Source organism: Solea solea, chromosome 19 (genome assembly GCF_958295425.1).
Source record: "Solea solea chromosome 19, fSolSol10.1, whole genome shotgun sequence".
In the NCBI taxonomy this organism is placed as follows: Eukaryota; Metazoa; Chordata; class Actinopteri; order Pleuronectiformes; family Soleidae; genus Solea; species Solea solea.
Genome location: NC_081152.1, coordinates 2,999,949 through 3,019,344, shown reverse-complemented (window position 1 = coordinate 3,019,344; position 19,396 = coordinate 2,999,949). Strand labels below are relative to the sequence as shown.

The following is a 19,396-nucleotide window of genomic DNA, read 5'->3' as shown; positions in this document are numbered from 1 at the left end:
AGGTGTGGTATATCCTAAAGTTTAAAAAACAAAAACAAAATGGTATTATGGACAATGCAAAGTTTATAACAGTAATTTCAAAGACATGAAAAGTTATTATAAATGTATCCCAGAAACACATATGAAGCAGATGATAATTTTTTCTTGATTTAAATGAATAATTAATGGTTTTACTGTATCTTAAATAACGTCATTGTTTTGTTTATGACCATGTTTACATGAAAAAGCATAAGGGCACTGATAATTACTTCACAAACTAAATACACTAGAGTCACTTTTCATGATTTCTCTGAAATCTGCTCCAATGTCAGCTATCAGCTAACGAACATACTTCCCCAATGAGCTGGGGCACACCCACACAACCATACATCCATGTGTATTGTTTAAATGCACTTATTGTAAGTCGCTTTGAATAACAGCGTCTGCTAAATGACATGTAATGTAATGTAATCCATGTAAGTGACGCGGAGGCAAAGGGGCGGAGCTCTATTCAGTTCTTATAAACATCCATGCGTCAAACCAAGCGACATCGTATAAATTCCTTACGTCATCACAGCGCGACTACATATTGGCGTTAGAGAAGAAGAGGAAATGGCTGCAAGGTTACTGCTCCGCTCGGCTTTCAGAGTCACGATGGCCAGCCGGAGCCGGACTGCCCGGGTCCCTGCTCTGACTCGCGGCATGGCGGCTGGAGGTGAGGACCGGAAGACTTTAAAGTAGAAAACGGCGATGTTGTCTTTCTCTGAAAGCTCGTGTCCGGTGCTACCTCAAGCGGAAGACCTCCGTCTGCTAGGTCGTTAGCATTATTAGCGTTAACAGCATCGGTTTGTGTCTTTGAAAGGTCAAATGTTACTGTTGGTAAATTGAGTAAGTAACCGACTCGGTCACTTCCTACAGATGTTCACAATTGTGTTTGTTTTTTATTGTAGGAGGTTACCAGCTGAGAAAAAAAACGGACTTCAGTTTAATTTTGGAGACTCCTCTCAGATGACGTTAGCTCAACGTTGCTAACGAGTGCGCTAAAATGTTTCAGAAATGTTATTTTCAAATTCTAACTTCCTTTACACCAGCCCCTTTTCAACACTGTGGGATATAGCCACTTAATTTTAACACTGTGGGACATAGCCACTTAATAAGACATCAAATATATACTGTTGTATTACAATTTCATCACTGAAATTGGGCTAGAACACTGTTTAAAACTAATCGTCCGACGGTGACAGCTTTTTCTTCAAAAACATTAAACATTAAGCACCCTAATGACTGAGATTAAATATGTGTATTTACGTGTATGTGTATATATATATATATATATATATATATATATATATATATATATATATATATATATATATATATATATATATATATGTATATATATATATATATATATATATATATATATATATATATATATATATATATATATATATATATGTATATATATATATGTGTGTGTGTATTTTATATATATATATACACACACACACACGTGTGTATATGTGTATATATATATATATATATATATATATATATATATATATATACGTACATATATATACGTACATATTAGGACACTAAGACTATCAAAATATTTATCTTCATATTTATTAAATTACTAATTTCGCCCAACCCAAAAAATACGAATCAAATTATAAATATATTCCGCTGTGTTACACATGTTACAATTGTCTGTAAATTTTAACATAAAGCTGAATTTAATAACTGCAAACATTTTATCATGGTATCTAAAAAAAGAATTAACGAAGCTGGTCGAAATGCAAACAAGCCTTTGGACAACGTTCTCAGAAAGGTCTTTTTTTTTTAACCAAAATACAACCAAGCGGGAATATTGTGTGGAAACAACGGTGCAACCACAGGAGAATGGTTCAGTTTTCGGTTCCCTCAATGTTTTGGGAATGTTGGGCTCCTATCCAACTAGGAGGGAACGTTAGTTTTTGGTTTGGTTGTAACAAATCTTGGTGTGTGTGTGTCCTTGATGCACCTTTTGCTTTCGAAGGTCAACATTGTGACGTCATTTTGATCAATATTCGATTTACAATCAAGATCGTGACACCCTAGTATGTCCCGTATGTCCTCTCACCTGTTGCCTTTGACCCCTTTGTTTGCAGGGATGCCCACTGATGAGGAGCAGGCAACTGGGCTGGAGAGAATCATTATGGACGCCATGAAGGAGGGAAAGGTATCTCAAATTGATTATTAAATGTCCAGAGTTGCCCACATTGACAAATGTATGGCGGCAGAATCAACACTGACGTATCAAAATGTTCGTTTAATCATCTCCCTGCCCAGCAGCTCGCTCTCCCTCCTACACACACACAGAGATTAGCTGATTTGTCTACTCCTTTCCACATAAAACACATGCAGCCTGTATTTTGAGTGACAACAATGTGCATTTGAGAAGATGTGAAATCAATCAGAAACACAAACGTTGGCCATAGCCAGTACACCCATTTGGAGTGTCCTGAAGAAGAAAGAAACCACTGGTGTACTAAGCAACAGGTTTCCAACAGGTAGACCAAGGAAAACATCAGCAGTTGATGACAGACACATTATGAGAGCTGTAAAGAAAGAGTCTAAAATAACTGGTTGACATCAGCAACAACCTCCTGAGGGCAGGAGTGAAGGTATCACAATCTACTGTTTGCAGAAGACTTCATGAACAAAAAGAGGCTACACTAGAAGATGCAAACTGCTCATTAGCAAGAGGATTAGGAAGGCCAGGCTGGAATTTTCCTAAAAGTACAGAGACGAGCCTCAAATTCTGGGACAAAGTTTTATGGACTGATGACACAAAGATTGACTTTTACCAAAGAGATGGAAAGGCTAAAGTTTGTAGAAAGAAAGGATCTGCTCATGATCCCAAACATACAAGCTCATCTGTGAAACACGGTGTGGGTCATGTCATTGCTTGGGCTTGCATGGCATCTTCTTGGATGGCCTCATTAATCTTCATTGAAGATGTAACACATGATGGCAGCAGCAAAATTAACAGAAACATTTTGTCTGCCAATTTCGAGATGATTGGGAGATCCTTCATCATGCAGCAAGATAACGAGCACAAACACACAAAGGTAGTGGTGCAACGGATCATAGCTGATCCGTACGGCTCACCCCCCACGGTTCGGCACGCATGTGAACCATGGATTGGCTGTGTTTTAGTCTGAAGCGCAATGATTGGTTGAAATTGGTTTTGAAAAAAATGAAACGGACAGTCTGACGGCTCTAAAAGCGTTTTGCTTGTTTTGCAGTTATTGAAATCAAAGGATTTGCAACTAAATATTACGTCTTATTCACTTTAATCCTTTTCAAGTCGGTCTGCTCTAATACTTTTGCTCACCTAAAAATGTTGTGTTCCATTACAAATAATGCTCTTCCAAATTATGTATCAGATCCAGATGTAAATACCTGGACATAAAAGCTGAAATGTTCATCTCTTGTCACACATTCATCTTTTGATGTCAGTGTTCAGTCTATGGCAAAAATAAAGGAATTGGCTTCACTGTTCCAATACTATAGGAGGGCACTGTATGTGATTAATTCTCATATTTTCTGCCTTGTTTAACAAAATGTGTTTGTCTGACCTGCTATAACCTAACCCTTCTGTCTTTTTCAGGATCCCTACAACACGATGAAGCCAAAGTCATACAGTGGTACCAAGGAGGATCCCAACATTGTTCCTTCCATCACAAACAAGAGGATTGTGGGATGCATCTGTAAGTTTCTTGAACAGACCTTGTAAACGTTCTCTTTTATTACTCCACCCCACGGAGTGGGAGTGAAGTATTGTTTTTGGTGGCTCTGTGTCTGTCTGTGCTTCCGCACTTGCCACTATGACCAGCAGAGGCCGCCAGAGGCTTGTTGCAGCAATGGGGTGAAGTCTGCCATCTCTCATTGCCTTGTTTTACATTTTTTTATTTTGTATGAGGTGCTTACACCTAGTCTGCATCTTACACGCACTGACTGTGCTGTGTGCCCCGTGCCAAAAAACTGCAGTAGCCGATCAGGCACATGCTCAGTAAAAAAACACGCCTGCCATTGAGGACAAATACAGATTTTGTCATTTAACAAAAGGCTCACCTAATGAAATCCACAGCAATTTGAGTGTGCAATAACATAAGCATTGGCTTTCCATTTAATCAAATCAAAGCTGAAATTTGTGTTCCTGTACAAACCACTTACTCTCCCACACAAAATCAGTGATTTTAGCTCACAGATGGGACCTGCAGGTCTACATCACGGTCACAAAATAACACACCGAACTTAAGGATGGAGACCCCCCCCTCCCAAAAAAAGCTGTAAACCTAGGGGAAATACTGAATACCATGATATACATTTTTGGCCATACCACCCAATACTAACCTGTCTCTTTAAAACGTGGTTACTTGTCTCCTCCCTGTAGGTGAAGAGGACAACACATCAGTGGTTTGGTTCTGGATTCATGAGGGCCCGGCCCACCGCTGCCCATCCTGTGGTTCCTATTACCAGCTTGTGCACCAGGAGATCCCCCACTAACTTCCTGTTGGTCATTTATAGACCTCGATTACATGGCTGTCTGCACAGCATGAGCATTTCTCTAAAATATTCCATCAGAACGAGGTGAAGAAGAATCAGACACTGCCTGTTTTACATCTCCAGGAAGTTTAGGTAGAGAAGATATTGTCTTTCTTTAATGTCCTGGTCTTAATTCAGGAGTCTGTCTGATTGCTCTTTAACTCGCTCTGTCTCAATACTTGATCCACTTGCTAAAACCTCAGTTTTTTCTTTACATGTTACATTCACAGATGTATCAGATGTGGTTTGGGACACAACTGTATCTTTGAACATTTTCATTCCTGCAGTTTACATTGAACTAATAAAGTCCTCCATAAGTTATCTTAATGTTTCCCATTCATTGGAATGTATTTGTATGCACTTTGGTAGTACTTTCCATGGGAATTGAGATAAACTAGACATTTTCAAAATTCAAACCTCACATTTGATGCAAATACAGTTGAATATCAATACTTTTCCTTCCATGCTATGGGTATAATACAAGAACTGGATAGACTACCTTGTACTTGTGGAGTACACTGAATATTTTTCAGTGGTCACTTATGGTACTGCAATGAAAATACTTTAGCTGCCCAAAAAGCAATTTTTCCATTGACCACAATAGTAAAAAGAGAGCCCTGTAAATCTGTTCACAGGACACATTCAGACATGGACATAGGCATAGATCTTAGTATTCTATGTTTTTAATTCATAGTTACATTTATGTTAAACCTTCCCAAAGGCCATAAAATGCCCAGAAAAATCTTATTTCCTCCATGGGATGGCTCATTTACTTGGCGAAAGCAGTGTTGCCAGATATTACATCTGTACATATTTGCATGATTTCACCCATTGTACAATCAATAACTTCAAAAAAGCCCAAATGTACGATAATTTGGCCATTTCATTCAAACCTTGTTTGATTTGAGGGCAACTAACCAATCACATCAGCAAGCATGAGGTCCCATGTCAATCACTGCATCACCCCTTTAGAGCAACGGTTGTCAGAGGTGATTTCTAGAAACTCTTAGAGCTACACTCGAGCCCAAGGACTAAATATTCAAGTGAGTCAAGTAAGATACAAAAACTAATATTTTCTTCTGCTTTTTTGGGTTAAATCAACTTCAGTCCTGATCAAAACTATAAGATTGTAATTATCAGAATTTTAACCCTTTAAATGCCTGTTTACAGTTACATACAGTTTACTGTTACATGATGCTAATGATTTTTTACGACAAAACACAGGGAAAATATTTTATTTTCAATATAACAAATATTGGCATTGCTGGCGTTCGACTATGTTCTCTTTTAGTGTTCCTGCTCAGGGAAAATAGAATAGAATAGAATAGAATAGCCTTTATTGTCGTTATTTTGTGGACAACGAAATTTGGGTGCCACTCCCTTGGTGCAAAATACAATATATAAATAACAATTTTAAAAAGAGAAAATAAAAATATTAACAATAAAATAAGAATATGAAAATGTTGTTTACATATTTCCAGAAACTATGACTATGACATTTACAAAGATGACAAAATATAGCAGCAAGATGACAAAATATAGCAGCAAGATGACAAAATATAGCAGCAAGATGACAAAGTGCAAAGTGACTGAAACATCAGACTATTTCACTTTCCAGTGGTGTTTCCCTATGAATGAATGTGACAACAGATATACATTAGCTTTAGGGTATCTCTGTTTCAGTTATGTATGACTGAAGAATTGAAAACGATAAAACGATACAGTATTATTAAAACGTTCTATTTTAATAAGTGGTTGGCGATGGTGAAGTTGTAAAGCAGTGTTTCTAGAGTCCGAGGCAAAACTCTGACCTTCCTGTCATCTGTGGTTCCGTCTTCCTGTCTTCTCATCATCCGTCATATGCTACATTATTATTTAGCTCCTTCCATTTGATGAGTGTCAGTATGGATTCTGGGAGCTGATGATTAGAGATAAAATGGACAAATGGGTGGATGAAGTTATCGTAGGGAGAATGGTCATCAAGGCCCATGAAAAAAAAACATTATTTCCCTTTAATTGCCTTACTGCTACCCTCTTCTGAAGCCAACGCCACCCAATGTTTGGACAACGCCAAGAAGTGGGCTGTGAGTCGAGGGCGGGAGATTGGGGATCGGTGCAGGGGGTGTGATCTCGTAAGGTAATCTGACACCGAGTTGCAGCTGTCTACCAAGGTGCTCAGTTTACCATTCCACCAGAGAGAGGCAGTAGATACACTGATTTCTATCACAGCATGTAGAAATTTCAATACTTACACTAATATGAATTTAAGATTTGCCTCCGGATTAACAAATAACAATTATATAGACATATGCACTGGTTTACAACAGACAAAAGTGGTTTAGTTACACTTTAAAAGCAATTTTCAGGTTACCAAACATTGTTTCACGGGTACACAATTCATTTTTTTAAATAAAGCTTTATTTGAACAAGTATACATTACAGTGTGTATACAGTCACAGAAACAGAGGCAGAATGAAGACAGCCAGGACGACTAAGGAAAGAAAAGAAAAGTTATCATGAAGCCAAAAAGACGACAACAATGACAATAACTGCAAGCGCGAGAGAGAGTTGGGACTATGACAAAGTATCGGTTGCCTACACAAAAACGCAATGGTGGCTTTTTGAGATTTTCCCACTTCGGGACCCGTTTTCAAAACAAAATACTATTTCAGTGCTCACAAAAAAAAACTAATTTTCACGTGGACAGCCCCTAAGAATAATTCACTTTTGTCTTTCAAGCTTCTTCTTTTGAAAATGACGACATGCTCTGATGTTTTTGGCACTGGTATGAGAATATAAGTGAAATATAAGAAGAGATTCACACAGGCAGGGCAGACAGACGTATACTGTAGGCACTGTAGAGTCAGCAACATACATATTCATCAGGTTTCAAATCCTGATCAGAGTGAGCAGTCTTTATTTCCACCGCTTCATAAATACAAATCAGATTGAGTTTGTGTTGCTTGAGCAGTGGCTGTGCCTCAGAACTGCACTGCACTGGGTGGTATGTCAAACATGGACGGGTCGAACTGCTGCCCTCTGAAAGGTGAGCCTTCGGCATCCCAGCCCTTCTTCAGCATGTCATGCACTTTCTGTGGAGACACATGGATGTAAAGATGTCACACGTACACATTGAATTGTGCTTATAAGATATAGAGTGCCATCTAGGGGTGAATCGACTGACGACCAGGGTTAGGAGATGGACAGGGATTTCTAGCAAGAGAGCAGCTAACAAGATGCATTCAAGAAACCTGGTAAATTTCATCACTTCTGCAAACACATAAAGTCCACTAACTAATGGCAAGGTTACATACATCATGCATTTTTCAAAACGTACATTTTGAGTCAACAATGGCTGTCTAACAATGAGACTAACCAGTGAATATATTCTAAGCCTCAACTGACAAACTAGTGGCCCCTAAACAATTACATGTTTACATAAAATTACATTACATTAAACACAGCTCATGTGGCTGAGGCACAACTGTCAGTGAGATGACTGAATAAATATTAGTTGTTACTAATATTTTTATAATAGTAACAACAAGACATTAGGTTGTAATCACATTGTTAAATGTATTACACTCAAGTTTAAATTACATATATGAGCTTGTTTAATGTTAACATTATTTACAATGCACATTATTTACTTCATTTTTTCATTTTTTATTTTTCATAATGAATATCTTTATTGGAGCAATAATATTAGGAAATCATGTGATATGTGATGACGTTGGTTAATATTGCAATGACAATATCACTTACAATAATTTAAGATATACAAATAAAAGCATTTGTTTTGTTATGTGTTAAAATTCAGTAAACAATAAGATGAATAAGACTTATGAATATAACAGAAAAGAAATTAAGAGGACTGAAGTTGACGGTGTATGTGTGCGATGAATAATAAGTCGTTGGTCAGTCAGTGTTCATGCACGTGCCTCTTTTCTTTTCAGCTGCACAGTATAGATGCTTATAAATGCTAAATATATTATTAATACTTTAATGTCATATGTAAAAAAAGGACTGTGTGTTTCACAGACACAACCTCTGCTGCTGCACAGCCGAGTTAACTTTCACTCCACTCCCTGTGTGGTGTGTGTGTTCACACATGTTGAGCACAGTGTGAAAACACATGTTTTCTCACCATTTCATGACTCTGTGGTTTGCCCTGCAGCTTCTGATGGTAGTCAAAAGTGAGTCTGTCCAACACAGCATGCTCCTCCTCATCGACTGTTGCCATGGTGCGCTCGCGGTTGATCTGGTTGATGTCAATCTCCTTCTCCCCTTTAAGCACCGCACTCCACCAAACCTCCGAGGCCTTGCTGAGTGACAGCTGGAAGCCGAAGCACAGTTTGAAGATTAACTTACAAAAGCCATTGGTTCAAAAAAATGGGAGGAGGTTGAGCACTGACGGTGAGTTTACTCACAACCACACACTGTCCAGGTTCCAGGCTCCAAAGAGAGTTTTCTGTATTGATCTTGTGTGTGAATTCTCCCTCCATCAATGTTTCATCTGTGGTTCCGTCCCTCACACTCACTCGTATGCTGCTGGTCTGCAGACTTACGCTGACCTGAGGACAGCCACAGTGACAGCAAAACAATAAGAACACAGTAAAACTGTGTAATTTTTTGCATTTCCATTATGAATAGTACCAAAATAACCAGTCCCAACCATTCCATTCTTTGGCACTCTTCCCTTGGGGTACCAGAGTAAAATAGTATGGTACAGTCACCCAGGGCTTTACCATCCCAAACCGTACCTTACTGTACCAAAGTGAACTGTACCAAAATAAAAAAAACAAACAAACAATGTTTGTGATATGTCAGCTTGTTGAATGACTGCTTACCTGTCGGCCTTTAACGACTGTCTTGGGCACAATCACCCGAATCTCCACATCAGTGTAATCCTGAGACCAGCTGTAGTTTTCTCTCACGGCCCCGTTGTAACTGTCAGAATCAGACTGAAATTTCTCCGGATGCCTGAAACACAATATATAATGTTTCATAAGTCAGAAAAGTGTTCACTACTAAATACAAGGTGGTTTCATTGAAACTCACTCCTCTGCTGCGTCAGTGCTGGCTGCAGCTGCCTGGTCTTCCTGAGCTGACGGCCCTGGAACTTCACAGCTGCCACCACTGTCAGCATCAGGCTGAGGGCTGACGGTCGCTTCTGAGGCTGCAGGGACTGAGACATCCACAGCATCTAGTGGGGAGTTGTTGTTCTCCACCTCTGCTCCTTCTGTGCTCAGCTCCTCCGTCTCCTTGTGATGCTCAGTGACGACCTCCAGCTCCTGAACTGCTGCAGGAACACTTTTATTCTCCGTTCTCTTCTGCATCTGGACCAGCTGTCTCTCTCTGTCTTGCTCTGCCAGCTTCTCAAACAACTTAAATGTCTGTGAGGGGAAAGGAGGTTAACGCTTAACCTACTCATCTGATGTATTATATACTCCTCCCATAACTGCACTGTGTTAAATGTTCATTTTGCTCTATTATACAGTTCAATTTAACACACTTAAAAGTATAGAATTATATATCTCACTTCAAATTCAGGGCGTTAAAGTACAATATTGATAGACATTGTCATGTGTTATGTATCTATACTCAAGTACTGTAAAATAAAACATAGTTAAGTGCTAGTTTTCATTTAATATTCTATTTTCAACGCACTACATGTTGATGTTGTTCCTTTTACTTTAAGTACTTATTCCACCACTGAATGACAGATAAACACACTTCAGGAAAACAATACGCTGACGAACTTCACCTTGTGCACCATTTTCTCTGCTACACCAGGAGGGAAGCCCATCTTGTCGTTGGGACTCGACAGGAGGCGATAAAAGTCCGTTTTGCGATACAAAAACCCAAAGTAGACCTGAAGAAAGTCCTGGATGTTTCCAACGTGCTGCAGGATTCCCAATAGAGCGTTGTCGTACATCTCCGTCATCTCCAGCGGCGACGCCATTGCGGCTTTTTACGCCTTAAAACTACAGCTTAAGCACTTATATGGATAATTTATTCAGAAAAGTCAAAGGTTGGGGGATATAAATGAAAATAAACAGGTGGAAGTTGCTGTGCTGTTTCTGTATGCCTGTTTCCCTTCCAGAACAATACAAACACTTCCGGTCCGGAGTTTTCTAAATAAGGTCACAACCACAACAAAAACGGATGGAACATTTGACAGATATCAACACATACGCAATATAAAATATATGTATGTTTTATGTTGTAGCACAATTATGTTATATAAATTGATATAACACGTTTAACAAAGGCTACGCTTTCACAAAAGTCTTTTATTTTTCTTTATCCGGTTGGTACAATCATCTAGCCGTCCGGTGGAAACAGATAAGCGCTTTCCAAATAAGCAGTTCCGACGTACAGGCGCGGTTTTCGTGGACATTTCACAAGTTATCCGTTTGAATGTGTGTTAAGCAATAATTGTCAACATAGCGTTAATAAAAAATAGAAATAGAGAGGTTTGAGATGGGCGTTTGCGCTCCTAGCAAAGTCAGCCAACAAAAAAGCAAAAATACTTTCAAATTTAATCAGTAGATGGCAGCAATAAGCTAATACGGCTGAGTAAATCCAACGAAGAAGACGATTCAGAAAACATGGCGGCGTCCTTGAGGAACGCAGGTATCACGGGTCTCTTGGTAAGAAAACCTTATTTTTAATGGTTTAATATGTTATTAAAATCACTAGGACTGGTAGATTTGTGTCACCAAGTTTCAAGGGAGGTAAACGTAATGTAAGAGGTGAAACCTACCAGTGTCTCAAGAGGAATCCAGGTGCATTCACACAAATACAATCGCCCATATCATTGAATTGCATGTTTTCGCTGTTATTTATTTACAATTACATGCTGATAATACTTAAACAAATGTGTTGTCTCTTAATTGTCTGACTGACATTTATTGTTATAATTACATATCGACTGATTTGATTATTTTTGCCCATATCATCCATCCTTAAGTGTGATGCAGAGTATTAATGCTGACAATGTTTTGATAGGTGTGTTAAAAAGGTAATTTAATTGCAGTGGTAGCTGAAATATAAAACGCTTTCTTGTTGACGTATGTTTGTGTATGTAACTTATGTAGCTTGAAGCATATGGTTTTCTGAATATGGTGTAAAACAGTGTTTCTCAATCCTGGTCCTGCATGTTTTAGATGTTTCCTGTACCAACTGGTCAGCTCGTCTTTAACCTCTGCAAAAGCCGGATGAATGACCCATTCATTTGAATTAGGTGCTGGGACACAAAGACTCCGTGTGTTTTCTTATGGTGTTTCATCTGGTTTATCTACAGAGTGCCTTGGCCAGGACTGGGTCATTCTGCTCCTCTACTGGATACAGAAGCCTGCACGTCACTGCAGTGTGTTGCAAGGTAAACCCTCACTGTGCTCCACACATTGCTGCAGCTCTGTTTGCAGCAGTAGAAATATTATCTTCAGAGGAGGGGGTTTAGTTTCCCTCTAGATGATAACAAATAGTATAAAAAAGGCTTGTGTTTTCTCTCTCCACTCTACATTTCATGTCTGTGGTGCAATTATTATATATTATACAGTGTTTTCAATTAAAAATGTGTAAACTAAATATCAAATACATGATCATCGCCTAATGCTGATTATTGCTGATCAAAAAATTGCAAATATTGGCCACAGAATTCCCATCCATTCTAAAGCTAGAATAAATAGAATGTAAATATTGATATGACACTGTTCCTCAGTAGTATTGATCAATGAGGAATCAGTAGGGAGTTAAGCTAAGAATGAAAGGAGGCAGTAATGCAACAATGCTGTAAAAATGTCCTTGTACTGTCCTCTCTGCCCTATCCAATGTTTTTAAGCCAATGACTTAAACTTTTATTGTTTTATTGCTGTATGTGTTTACGGTTGGATGTATTGGTATGTATTTGTATGTATTTCCTGACTTGTTTTGTTGCTTTTTCTCCAGAACCGAGCCGCTCGTATCCGAGTGGGGAAAGGAGACAACCCTCTGGTCTACGAGCAGGCGATTCATCCTCATCACATCGGCCATCGGAAAGGATGGCTGTCACAGAATACCAGTGAGCATGACTAATGTGGTTTAAGAGCAACTTAAAGCAACATAATGAAACTGCGTCACCTAAAAATAGCTGCCTCATGATATATTTTGCCTTGTAATCAGAAGAATGGCACTCCTGTCATTCCCATCCAGAGCTAGGTCTTGCATGGTGTAAACTCATGCAAACTTTAGTGTACATGTAACATGTACAGTCTTTTGTGACAATGTTAACGATGTAGATGTTATTAACAGCAGCAGTTGTCAGCATTGACATTAATGTGTCCTGGGCCACATTAAAGCAGCAAAAGATATTTTTACACTTCTCAGCTTCATGCGATTTGCTGAAGTTTGAAAATATATGATTTTAGCTCATGTTTTTAGTAATTGTTGGTTTGCTGTGTTTTAATGCCCATTGTTACTTTTTAGAGTGGCAAGATGCCATTCTGTCTGTCACTTGTTGTCTGTAGCTGGTTGAACTTTGCAACTTAAATTCGGGACCATTATCGCTCGTTTTAATTTAGGACCTTGCGGTCGGAATCATGTTTTACATAGTTTTGAATAGCCACTGGATACCTGTTTGTTTACATGTTGTAAAATCTGCTGACTCATTGTAATGCAGGCACACTGCATTCAGGGAGTCTTCATTGTTGAGGTCAGACATAATAATGACCCACACATCTTGCGCTCGCTTAACTTTTTACCTGTGGATTCAATTCTGCCAAAAGACCCGCTTATCCTCTCAGGTAGCCCACAGTGCTGTGTGAGTGAGAGGGGGCGTGGCTACAGTAGAGCGGTGAAAGCCAATGTGTGCTTCTTGTACCGATCTATTTAACGATATCTTTTGCATTATTTATCCAAACAACGTCAATAAAGTAAAATAAAGTAATTATGTTCTATTCTATTCTATTCTATTCTATTCTATTCTATTCTATTCTATTCTATTCTATTCTATTCTATTCTATACACAGCGTGTCTTATATCATACTCAGGGACAAATCTTATATTCCTGTATCTGATAGGTAACCTCCGCGGTGAAGATGGAGCCGCTCAACGGACCGTAGAGGACATGTTCATCAGGAAGTTCATGTTCGGGACCTTCCACGGCTGCCTGGCCAACGAGATTGTGATCAAACGCCGCGGCAACTTGCTCGTTGTGTGCGCCCTCGTGCTGCAGAGGTTCTCACCGCTCAGGTTCTACTTTTTAATTGGATATTCTGAGTCTCTGCTGTCACACTTCTACAAGTGTCCTGTCAAGTTAGAGATTCAGACCCTGCAGCAAAAAGCTGTTTATAAGTATCTCTGATGGAAACTGTGTCATGCTACATACTACGTGATTGACCAATCAACGTTCATGCTCAGTGACCGACACCATCTATATTCAGTTTTGCTTTGTTTTCTTTATTAAACTGTAAAAATTCAAATATTGTGTGTTATGTAAATTGAGTGTCTAAAATTACAGCAAGTGCAACATTTCAATTCTATTCATATAAATATTCCACTTTACTGTGGAATAGTCTAGTTGTTGTTGTTGTTGTTGTTCTTCCTGTTTGGAAACGGTGCGAGTAAAACTAGGGATGGACGTGAGTGTCCGATTATTTTCTTGATTATCACAGGTCCAACAGTCACTGCGACTATTTGTAGCCTTTTAAAAAGGTGTATAACAGATCTCGACTCCAATGACATTGACATCTACTATCCCAAGGTGCTGCAAGCTTTTAATTAATGGACTTCATGTGGTTTTTGCAGAAATTTCCCTTTTAAACATATCGGGGAACCTGTGATAGCCTCCAGTTAGCACATGGTGGTCTCTGTAGCAGACACACTACTGCTATACAGTAAATATAAATGACTCATTCTGTGGAACTCTTTTGACAATTGTTTGAACGTAACGGATATAAAAATATCCGTTACGGTATTGCGGATATTACGGATTATATACGGATATCTTATTGTTCATGCAATAACAACAACTCTGAAACAATATTTCCAGCATTTTGAGGTGCAAATTTTGTGGTGGGAAAAAAAGTTTTTACTGTTCATAATTGTCTTATTCCCTCTTCCCTGACTACCAGCTAAATAGTAAGTAACTTTGTATCTTCAAGCAAAAAGTAAAAAAAAACTTACTTTATATAACCTTCATATTATAAACTGTAAATATGTCAGTAGTGGGAATGAAGCACACTGTTCTCCACAAACATCCGTTTATCCACCTTTTAAAAGTTAAAGCTTCCTATTATTCAAAGGAAACTTCATACAAATGTTCATCTCTATTTTGACATTTTTGACAGTTATTGCCACCAAAGAACTCTGAAATACTCTTATAGTTATCAGGCTTTCTGTAATTGTTTGTAAACACTGTTAAAAGTTTCAAGCTTACCTGCGCTTTCTTCCTGCGTAAAAGGTCACAAAGACGTCAGATATTCAACTAATAACAGTGCCCGTCCACGCCGCGTCACGGAAAATCCACTAATGTAATGCGAGATGTGATTTCATCGGAAAACAAACATGGTGGTGGCGAAGTGACTGCTCTGAAGGCTTGGTACGGCGATTTTCAGTTTAGTTCTGAAGAATTTTCAACATGAAATGATTGTACTTGTCCATGTTTGTGTCTTAGTCTGAGATACATCACACACATCATTCACACACAGTTCCTCCTTTAACTATGTTAAAAAGTGAAATATATTTTCTATTTTATCAGATGTGTTTATCAGATTTTTGGGATGTTTTGGACGATTACGCCTGAAATCAGAGGTCAGACTTTGAGGGGCAGAAGAACTCAGGATTCTGATTCTGAACTGGTTCAGGACTGTGGAGGGCAGCGTAGGAGAAGAAAAAGAATGGAAACATCCTAAATCAAACAGGAAGCTGTACAATTTGTAATTTGTGTAAATTTTTGACAGGTAATGTTTTAAAAAGAAGGTTTTAGTGTTGACTGATGCTTGGTAGCAAAAAAAAGGAGCAAACTACAATCAGTTTTATGAAAACACTGATTCATTTTCATGATCCAGGTCTCTACAGAGTCAGCAACACATATCATGTTTCAGATCCTGGACAGAGTGAGCAGCTTCAGCTTCAAGGACAAACCTCTCTGTTTAATAATAACACAGATTCAGTTCATGTTGCTGAAGCAGCGGCTGCGTCTCAGAGCTGCACTGCACCGGGTGGGATGTCAAACATGGACGGGTCAAACTGCTGCCCGATGAAAGGTGAACCTTCAGCGTCCCAGCCCTTCTTCAGCATCTCATGCGCTTTCTGAAGAGACACATGGAGATGGGGTTGAGTTGACTGAGTAGATTTTATTTTACAGTGTGTTAACAGCTGTGTGCAGCTTTATATCCCCATATATCGCGTATATCGGAATATAGCCTAAAAAAATCCAGATATTATTTATGACCCATATCACCCAGCCTTGTGTCTGATTAATCATTTCTTACATTTCAATTGCTTTGGACCCTCTTGTGAGTCTTCATTTAAGTTTTGAATTGAAGTGAATGTACTGCTTTGAAAAGGTGACAATGATGTTATTCTGAATAACATATAAAACATGTGATTTCCCAGCCCAGACTTTTTGTTTGTGTCGTTTTCTCACCTTTTCATGACTCTGTGGTTTTCCTTGCAGCTTCTGATGGTTTTCAAAGGTGAGTCGCTCCAACACCGCATGCTCCTCCTCATCGACTGTTGCCATGGAGCGCTCGCGGTTGATGCGGTTCACATTGATCTCCCTCTCCCCTTTCAGCACCGCGCTCCACCAAACCTCTGAGTCCTTGTTCAGTGACAGCTGGGAGCCGAAGTACAGTTTGTTCATGAATAAAAAAAGTTATTGGTTTAAAAATGGGGAGGAGGTTGAGTATGAACGGTGAGTTTACTCACATTCACACATCGTCCAGGTTCCAGGCTCCACAGAGAGTTCTCTGCGTTGATCTTGTGTGTGAATTCTCCCTTCATCAGTATTTCTTCCATGGCTCCATCCCTCATGCTCACTTGAATGCTGCTGGTCTGCAGACTGACGCTAACCTGAGGGCAGCCACAGTGACAGGAGAACAGATTTATGGCCCTAATATCACACAATAGATAAGCATTTGGCATCGCATGAGATTTAAAGCTGCAGTGTGAAATCGTTAACACAAGGGCGGAATTTGAAATGCTGTCAAACATTTTCAAGAGACACAATTCTGTAATGTTACACACTAAATCTGCCATGAAAAATAAACTATGGCATATAACTATCGCATTATAACATGAAATGTATATGCTCTAACGATAAAGTATCGCTTTATAACTCGTGCAGCTTTGAGTGTTTATCAAGACAAGAAAAGCGCTATATAAATACAAACCATGTTTAGTGCAAACCTATAAACTATCGCGTTATAAAGTGAAAAAGTTGCAAACGAGCCGATCAAAATATCTCCTCACTGACGCTCTCGTCAGCCGCGCTGTTTCAGACCAAAACCACACCCCCAGAACGTGGACTGTGTTGTGATTGGCCAGCCAACGAGAGCTTTCCCACTGTCCTGTGATTGGCCAGGTACCTGGAAGTGACGTAATTGGTAGGCCAGCTCTCGGATACACAGCTCCCCCTCTGGCACGGTGGATGCTCTGCATCTCAGCAGCTACAACGAGAGTAGTTCTTCTGCGGTTGAATGTACGCAACCGGATGTGCCCGGACTAGTGCCCGCACCAGGAGGCGCTACGGTGGTGAGAGGAGTGGTGAGGATTTTTGATGACGACATCAAACTACGGAAGTGCCGATCCACTTCGTAGAGCCCAGGAAAACAATAAAACCCTATTTTCTCAGCAGTGGCTGAACTGTTTGTTCTGAAACGTTAGGGTTTCATAAACGAGGTAATGACGCAGATACACACACAAATGCAGCGTTAATTGGAGCTTCCGGTCTATGTCGCCTTTAAGTGGCAAAATGACAGCAAGTGCAAATGATTTGTTATGGCTCTTGCTTTGCTTTTGTGCTACCATCAGGACTAACTAAGAAAAGGGTCTACGGCGCACCAGTGAACAGAGAACAGTGTCGCTGGTATGCTGAGTGGTTGAAACAGTGTGTTTACCTGAAAGCCTTTAATCACTGTCTTGGGCACAAACACGTGGACCTCCACATCAGTGTAGTCCTGGGACCAGCTGTAGTTTTCTCTCACTGCGCCGTTGTAACTGTCAGGGTCAGACTGAAATCTCTCCTGACTCCTGACACACAGAAACAAGTTTACCTCACAACATAGTTATCTTCTTCAGGCATCTGAGATTTGACAGTAATACAGGTTAGATGGCAGGTCCACTAGGTAGCACCGCGTTCTGTTGTTATATGTCCGTTTAAACAGACAGTACACAAAGAAAGATGTTGTGTCAAGCCAGGAGATAAGACATTTGATGAGCTTGTCAAGTTGTTAAAGGAACCTTTTCAACCCCAAACCCAGCGAGATTGAATTCCATAGAAAGGAAGCCTGGAGAAACAGTATTGGAACATGTTTGTGGGATTGGAGATTGTACAGCAGGTATGAAACATACAGAACCACAGCACGATCCAGGCTTGTATACATTACATTACATTACATTACGCATGTATACTTGGTCCGATTGCCTGTCTTGGACTACGGCCTTAGCTCGATTAAACTATTCATGTAAACATACTGAGTGAGAAGTAGAAGCTCATTTTCCCATAGACCTCCATTCAAAGTGATCAACCTCACAAGTGCCAATATTGCATTAAATATTATATGTAGACTTGATGCTTTATTGTTGCCTTGTGTGAAAGTGTTTAGATTGATACATTGACCTGCAGGGTGTCACTCACTCCTCTGCTGAGTCTCCCTGAGCTGACGGCCGTGGAACTTCACTGCGGCCACCGCTGTCAGCATCAGGCTGAGGGCAGACGGTGGCTTCTGTGGCTGCAGGGACTGAAACATCCCCAGCATCCAGGGGGGAGTTGTTGTTCTCCATCTGTGCTCCCTCTGTGCTCAGCTCCTCTGTCTTCTCAGAGACGACCTCCAGCTCCTGAACTGCTGCAGGAACAAGTCTACTCTCTCTCTCTGCTCTCTTTTGTATCTGGACCAGCTGTCTCTCTCTGTCCTGCTCTGCCAGCTTTTCAAACACCTTAAATGTCTGTGGAGGGAATGGAAGAGAAGGATTAGCATTAGCACAGATCAAGTGCACACCATTTACTGTAATTTACTAGCAAATGAGTGTGTATTGGTGTACTTTCTTGTACTTTACCATCAAAGGACAGTTGCTCAACTTACTCTACATGAGTACTGTTCACAATGCATACATAGTAAAGTTAAAGTGGAACAAAACCCCTAAACCACTTTTTGTATGTGGAGCACAATTGTCAAATGAAGACAATCCCGAAATGAATCAAATCTTCTCCTGGAGGCTTGAAAATCCAACAATAACAGTTAGTTAGACATTTAAGCTAAATTTAATCAATTAAAAACAAATTAATAAGAAATGAATCTTGACGTGTCATTGTATGACAAACACCTTGAGCACCATCATTTCCGCTACACCAGGAGGGAAGCCCATCTTGTCTCTGGGACTCGACAGGAGGCGATAAAAGTCGGTTTTGCGATACAAAAACCTGAAGTAGATCTGAAGGAAGTCCTGGATGTTTCCAACATGCTGCAGGATTCCCAGCAGAGCATTATCGTACATCTCTGTCATCTCCCGCTGTGACTCCATGGGGGCTTTTAATGTTTTAATCCAGCACTAAAACAAAAATAGTTTTTATATAAGAACCTTTAGAAACACAAGCAATACAAAGTGATTTGAC

General features: G+C 39.6%; 4 protein-coding genes across 4 annotated transcripts; 2 read left to right on the top strand and 2 right to left on the bottom strand.

Moving 5' to 3' along the window:
• The first annotated feature begins 534 nt into the window (after window positions 1-534).
• Window positions 535-4,896, top strand: LOC131445824 (cytochrome c oxidase subunit 5B, mitochondrial-like). The gene is made up of 4 exons (XM_058616513.1): window positions 535-694; window positions 2,133-2,203; window positions 3,638-3,737; window positions 4,424-4,896. Exons 1-4 carry the CDS (start codon window positions 592-594, stop codon window positions 4,534-4,536), a joined length of 387 nt encoding a protein of 128 aa, XP_058472496.1. The 5' UTR covers window positions 535-591; the 3' UTR covers window positions 4,537-4,896.
• Window positions 4,897-6,971: 2,075 nt separating this feature from the next.
• nudcd3 (NudC domain containing 3) lies at window positions 6,972-10,787 on the bottom strand. The gene is made up of 6 exons (XM_058618208.1): window positions 10,343-10,787; window positions 9,637-9,971; window positions 9,426-9,558; window positions 9,006-9,149; window positions 8,723-8,911; window positions 6,972-7,667 (listed from the first exon to the last, which is right to left on the bottom strand). The coding sequence occupies exons 1-6, from the start codon at window positions 10,538-10,540 to the stop codon at window positions 7,557-7,559; spliced, it is 1,110 nt and encodes a 369-aa protein (XP_058474191.1). The 5' UTR covers window positions 10,541-10,787; the 3' UTR covers window positions 6,972-7,556.
• Window positions 10,788-10,962: 175 nt separating this feature from the next.
• mrps24 (mitochondrial ribosomal protein S24) lies at window positions 10,963-13,957 on the top strand. Its single transcript, XM_058618209.1, has 4 exons — window positions 10,963-11,231; window positions 11,885-11,962; window positions 12,532-12,643; window positions 13,641-13,957. Exons 1-4 carry the CDS (start codon window positions 11,190-11,192, stop codon window positions 13,922-13,924), a joined length of 516 nt encoding a protein of 171 aa, XP_058474192.1. The 5' UTR covers window positions 10,963-11,189; the 3' UTR covers window positions 13,925-13,957.
• A 600-nt stretch (window positions 13,958-14,557) lies between these two features.
• On the bottom strand, window positions 14,558-19,396 carry LOC131446399 (nudC domain-containing protein 3-like). Its single transcript, XM_058617588.1, has 6 exons — window positions 19,108-19,396; window positions 18,422-18,729; window positions 17,682-17,814; window positions 16,492-16,635; window positions 16,211-16,399; window positions 14,558-15,873 (listed from the first exon to the last, which is right to left on the bottom strand). The coding sequence occupies exons 1-6, from the start codon at window positions 19,303-19,305 to the stop codon at window positions 15,763-15,765; spliced, it is 1,083 nt and encodes a 360-aa protein (XP_058473571.1). The 5' UTR covers window positions 19,306-19,396; the 3' UTR covers window positions 14,558-15,762.

Excerpts from the sequence above, each read along its gene's own strand:
- nudcd3 (XM_058618208.1), bottom strand. The coding sequence starts at position 10,540 with ATGGCGTCGCCGCTGGAGATGACGGAGATGTACGACAACGCTCTATTG. Across the intron at positions 9,559-9,636 it reads AGCACTGACGCAGCAGAGGA|GCATCCGGAGAAATTTCAGT; the intron begins GTGAGTTTCAAT and ends ATTGTGTTTCAG. Across the intron at positions 7,668-8,722 it reads AACCACAGAGTCATGAAATG|AAAGTGCATGACATGCTGAA; the intron begins GTGAGAAAACAT and ends GTGTCTCCACAG.
- LOC131446399 (XM_058617588.1), bottom strand. The coding sequence starts at position 19,305 with ATGGAGTCACAGCGGGAGATGACAGAGATGTACGATAATGCTCTGCTG. Across the intron at positions 16,400-16,491 it reads AACCTGGACGATGTGTGAAT|CTGTCACTGAACAAGGACTC; the intron begins GTGAGTAAACTC and ends TTCGGCTCCCAG. Across the intron at positions 15,874-16,210 it reads AACCACAGAGTCATGAAAAG|AAAGCGCATGAGATGCTGAA; the intron begins GTGAGAAAACGA and ends GTGTCTCTTCAG.
- LOC131445824 (XM_058616513.1), top strand. The coding sequence starts at position 592 with ATGGCTGCAAGGTTACTGCTCCGCTCGGCTTTCAGAGTCACGATGGCC. Across the intron at positions 695-2,132 it reads TCGCGGCATGGCGGCTGGAG|GGATGCCCACTGATGAGGAG; the intron begins GTGAGGACCGGA and ends CTTTGTTTGCAG. Across the intron at positions 3,738-4,423 it reads GAGGATTGTGGGATGCATCT|GTGAAGAGGACAACACATCA; the intron begins GTAAGTTTCTTG and ends TCCTCCCTGTAG.
- mrps24 (XM_058618209.1), top strand. The coding sequence starts at position 11,190 with ATGGCGGCGTCCTTGAGGAACGCAGGTATCACGGGTCTCTTG. Across the intron at positions 11,963-12,531 it reads TCACTGCAGTGTGTTGCAAG|AACCGAGCCGCTCGTATCCG; the intron begins GTAAACCCTCAC and ends CTTTTTCTCCAG. Across the intron at positions 12,644-13,640 it reads ATGGCTGTCACAGAATACCA|GTAACCTCCGCGGTGAAGAT; the intron begins GTGAGCATGACT and ends TGTATCTGATAG.